Genomic DNA, 4,942 nt, shown 5'->3' on the forward strand with positions numbered 1-4,942 from the left:
CTGCCCGGGCCGCGCCTGCTGGGTCCTAGCGCCGCCTTCGCTCCAAAACTGCCCTGAGGAGGGGGGCTGGGCGGGATTAGGCCGGAGGGGTGGAGAGGGGCCCCGGCGAACCAGCCAAGGGTGAAGGATTTTGCGGACCCGTGGGGCGATTCATAAAGACTTGGGCTTCCTGGTTCTCGGCCTGCCCGCAGCCTGACGGCTTTATAAAGGCCTCCCGCCCGGCCCGGCTCTAGTCTCGGCCCCTCGGCTCCCCAGCCAGACTCTGGCCGTTTGTCTGCCCCGCGCTTCAGCGCAGGAAGGAGGCACATCAGGGAAAGTCGCCTCTTTCTCTGCGCGGAAGATGAGAGGAAGGGGAGGGGTCTTGGACCCTCAGCGAGGCTTAAAACCCTCCTTGAACGGGGCAGGGGACGGGATTCAGAGGTGAAATGACTAGTGACTTCGGTTGAGAGCTTGACCAGCTGGCCCAGACCTCGTGCGCACCGTCTGACTCTAGACCCAAACTCAGCCACTCTCAGCTAAGGGAGCTGGGCGCCAGGCTCCTCCGAGCCCCTTGGCTCCCGGAGGTTGGGGGAAGCGGGGAGGGCGACGCGGGCCGGGCCGCACCTGGATGACGCGCATGTTGAGGCCGGTCTCCTGCGCCAGCTGCTCGCGGATGTGGCGCGTGGGCTTGGGCGTGGCGGCGAAAGCGGCCTTGAGCGTCTCCAGCTGTTTGGCTTTAATGGTGGTGCGCGGGCCGCGCCGCTTGGTGCCCGAGTTCTGTTCCTCGTTCTCGTTGTTGGCCGTCTCCTTGTCCGAAGATGTGGAGTTGTCCGTCTCCTTGGGGTCGTCCTGGAGTGGGTCCTGGAGGTCCGGGGACAAACTGCGGTCCGTACAGGATGACACTGCGGGCGGACGGAGCGGGAAGGGACAGCGGCGTCAGAAGCGGCCCGAGGCCTCTCCAGTAGGGTTGCGGGTTCCTGCCGGCCCAGGCCATCTCCAGCCGCACCGGGTTCCCTCCCAAACCCCGCGACAGCCCCTCCCCCACGGGCCCGGCGCCCGCCCACTCCCTCCAGGCGGGGCCGGGCCTTGGAGGGGCCTTTCTCAAGCCTTCTCGGCACTTTTCGGCTATTGCCTGGGTAAGGGGGAGACACGCCCTCTGGAGTGCCCGGCGTTCTTGGAGAGGGGACACACGAGGGAGGGGGTGCAGGTGCTCTCGAGGCCTCGGATCTTCTTCTCCCTTCTCTCCTTCCTCCAGAATCCACTTAGTGTCCTCCCAGTGCAGGTAGAAATCTCCAGGAGCTCCAAAGAGGCGAAAAGAATTGCCACATCGGGAGAGGTGGCAACTCTGGAACAGGTTCTTGAATGGGAAGAGGGCGGGGTGTTCCGGTGTCCTGCAGGACTGACTCCGAAAGAACGCTGTGTCTCTTCCCCAGACCCCCGGCCCCTTCCTGGCCCTAGAACTGCCTTGTGGGGGAGCGGGAGCGAGATTGGGCGCAGAAGGTGCACAGGGGGCAACGTAGAGAGCGGCCAGGCTGCGCATGGCGCCAGGGCACTGGGGCCTGGGGCCGTGAAGGAGAGGAGGCCTCCTACCTGAGTTGAGGCTGCCCTCCTTGAGGCTGGACGAGCTCAGGTAGTCGTCCTTGCACACGAACTTGTTCTCGTCGATGACGTAGAGCTCCTCGCCGGTGGACAGCTGCTTGTTGCACACCATGCAGGTGAAGCAGTTGAGGTGGAAGACTTTGCTGCGGGCCTTGCGGACCAGGTCGCTGGGCGAGATGCCTTGCGCACAGCCCGCACACTTAGTGCCAAAACGCCTGCAGACACAGCACAGCCTGTCACCTGGGGCAGCCCGATGTCCCGTTCTCCCTAGTCTCTGAGCTCTTCCCACCCTCCTTAGCTTTTGAGAAGCCTCTATTTCCACATCTATCAAAGGAGACCCAATCCCGTCCTCCCTCGCTGGAACACGAGAGGCAGGCAAATATTCTGATCTGTTCTTGGGACTCGGACTGCCATGCCTCCTTCGGGTTTATTCAGACTCCTCCAAGCTTAGAGCAACGGGCATAGCCTTAAGCCAAGCAGAGGGCCCGGAGTCCCCCAACATGCTCTCTGTACCCCCACATTCCTACTGGATTTGTCTGAGATGCTCAAGGCAAACTTGGCCCTCGAGGGAAGGATTTTAAGCCAGGCAGGCTGGGTTTGGATTATTCTTGGCTTTGCCTCTTAGATCCTTTCTCTCCCATCTGCTGGGGCCCAGGTAGGGCCCGATCGGCCTGGCTGGAGGGTTCTAGCAGAGGGGCAGGGAGCCCCTCTCCTGAGCTGGACCTGAGTAGAAAGGAGGGAACTTTCTGCTGATTTACAGTGCCACCAGCCCTGGAGGCTTTCCAGTCCCCACTGTGAGACCACCAGAGCTAGTCAGGAGCCTGTGGGCAGCATGGCCTCAGAACGGTGGACTCTGGGAAGCAGAGACCGAGTCTCTAGGCACCACCCCTGGCCCAATTTCTGGCCCTAGCAGACAGTGGGAGAATGTGGCCAGAAGACAATCCTACACCTGCATGGCCAGCACATGGAATTTCTGAAATTTCCCCCTTTCCCGCGTTCCTGGTCTAAATCCTTTTCTTTCTTCCTTGAGCGCTGGGAGAAGGCTGGCACCCCCAAAATGGGTGGTGCAGATTGGGGAACAGAGAGGGCGCAGGACTTTGGGGCCCCACATCCACTCACACCCAGGTCTCTAAACAGGGCGAATTTGGGTGACATTGATGTAGTGAGGGCATTAGAAGCCATAAGTCACTTTTGGCCTTATCCGGCAGTGTAATTGGCCATATGCACCTTATCAAAAATCATTAGGTGCTTTGCAAGCACGGCCACATTAGGGGCCTCAGTTCTATGGGGCCGGGGAGTTTACACATGTAAAGGCGCGGCTGACATTTTCTCCTATTCAAATTCTTAGTGCCAAGCAGCTGGGGCCAGGGAGCAGCCTTGCTCAGCGGTGTTAATCACTCCCCCCCACTTCCCTGGGCGCTGGAATTCGCACTCACAAAGCCAGCTCTGGGTGCCGGGTGGAAGCAGGCAGGGCTGAGCGGCCAGAAACCACACAGCCTTCCAGCCCTCCTTTGGTATTTCCCAGCTGGGGAAACTGAGGCCCAGAGAAGGGATCATCCCTGGCCTGCCTGTGGGCCCCTGTGGGCAGCAAGGGGAGGTGACACCGCTCAGGATAGACCCCAAACGTCCTGATTTCATTGGTACTTTTCAACATGGGAGAAAATGTTTAAGGAGTTGGGGTAGGAGGGTGAGGAGAAGAAGGTTCCCTACCCCCAACAGTAGAGGAGACCTTCCTGGCTGAGCCCCCTCTGGAGCTGGGAAGTTTCTGTTTGTCCAGGAAGGCTCTGGGGCCCGGCCCGGCTTGCCGGGAGGGCAGGCTCTGCGCAAATGCTCTCTGCTCGGTGGGAAAAGCCTCCAGCCAACTCCTAACTTTGCAAAAACCCTTCCTCTTTCAGAACCGAGCTTGAAACTTCCCACCTTGGGGTTGCAATCTCTAGGAAGGGGCCGAGTCGGGTGGGGAGCAAGTTTGTCTCGGCTTCTTCTTCCCTGCCCCACCTCGGCTCCAAGCCGGCCTGGAGGAGCAACCGTGAGGCCGAGAAGCAGCGTCCTTCTCGCTCCACCCGGGCTCGGGCCCTTTCCTGGACCGAGGACGGAAGGAGAGCAGTGGGCTTCCTTGCTCCCCTTTTAAGCTGGCGACCCCGGGAGGCTGGGATGGGTTTCGTGGTCTCCCCTTTCCCGGCACCCCAACGGAGCGCGCGCAGGGTGGGCGCGCGGGCTGCAGGGCTGCGCGGCCTCTTACCTGAAGAAGTCATTTTTGCAGTAGAGCTTGCCCTCGCGCGAGAAGCACTTCTCCGAGAGATTGGTCTTGCACTCACAGCACTGAACGCATTTGATGTGCCACGCGCGGTCCAGTACGTTCAGCAGAAAGCGGTCGAGGATGGGCCGCTCACAACCGGCACAGTGCACCATCATAGCCCCGCGCCCCGGGCGGCTCGCGCCGCCTTGCCCTCCCTTTGGGCCCCCGGCCCTCGGGCCCCCCACGGCCCCGCCGCTGCGTGCCGCCTCTTCTCTCGGCCGTCGGCGGGCGAGTCCGGTCCGGACCAAGACTCAGCCGGTCAAGTCCTTGGGTGATCGCTGGGCCGCCTGGAGTGGGGTTGGGAGTGGTGGCGTTCACAGCCTCATGCCCCGGATCGCGCGCCCCCGCGCTTGTTCCGAGCTCTCCCAGGTGTCTTGGGTGGCTGCTGGCCTTGGCGCTGCCGAGCGGCTTTCCCCGGTGGCGGAGGCGCCGGCACTTTCCCCCACTTTCAAGCGGTCCCGATCCTCATCTTTGTCTGGCCGCCGCCTAATTCGCGCATCCTTATTCAGATTTGGTGACGTGGCACGGCACGTAGGGGGCCTGGTGGCCAATGGGCGCGCGGTGGCCATGGCAACCTCTTAAATTTATAGCATATCTAAATTGGCTACAGCGTTGCGGTCCGGACAGAGCAAAAAAAACAAGGCATCAGTATTGTTGAGTATTAGCTTGTACCTGGTTCGGAGGCGAAGTAAGTATTTACCTTCTAGTTTGCGGGCTGGGAACCGGGGGCCGCGCGATCTGAAAACTGCTTCTCTCTTCCTCTCTCTCTCCTCGCAAGTATTTGGGGGCAAGGATTCCAGAGCCTAGTGGGGGGTCGGGACCCCTGCCCCCTTCGCCATCCCTGGAACTTGCAGAACTTGTCCGAGGCCCGGAGCGCGCTCTACATCCGCCATCTCCTTCTCCTGCCCAGCCCAGCCCGCCCAGATTGGATTTCCTCAGCCCCGCGCGTCCCTGGGGTCTGCGCCCCGAAGCCGCGACAGCGCAGTTCAAGGGGCTCCCAGAGCCGCTGGCTTCTTTTGTGATAAACAGTGCTGGGGCCCACTCGGGCTTGTCTCGTGAGGGGTGGGG

The 4,942-nt window shown here is 61.5% G+C and overlaps 1 protein-coding gene across 1 annotated transcript in view; it reads right to left on the minus strand.

Annotated features, from left to right (window-relative positions):
• LHX5 (LIM homeobox 5) overlaps nucleotides 1-4,552 on the minus strand; it is a gene marked incomplete at its 3' end in the record, with an annotated part of 4,777 nt that extends 225 nt beyond the window's left edge. Inside the window, exons 1-3 of the mRNA XM_039867387.1 lie at nucleotides 3,818-4,552; nucleotides 1,570-1,793; nucleotides 604-881 (exon numbers count right to left, since the gene is read on the minus strand). Coding sequence (XP_039723321.1) covers nucleotides 604-881; nucleotides 1,570-1,793; nucleotides 3,818-3,990 — 675 coding nt within the window. The remainder of the gene's footprint in view (nucleotides 1-603; nucleotides 882-1,569; nucleotides 1,794-3,817) is intronic.
• Between the last annotated feature and the right edge of the window lie 390 nt (nucleotides 4,553-4,942).

This window comes from Pteropus medius, unplaced genomic scaffold (genome assembly GCF_902729225.1).
Source record: "Pteropus medius unplaced genomic scaffold, Ma_sr-lr_union100, whole genome shotgun sequence".
Lineage (NCBI taxonomy): Eukaryota > Metazoa > Chordata > Mammalia > Chiroptera > Pteropodidae > Pteropus > Pteropus medius.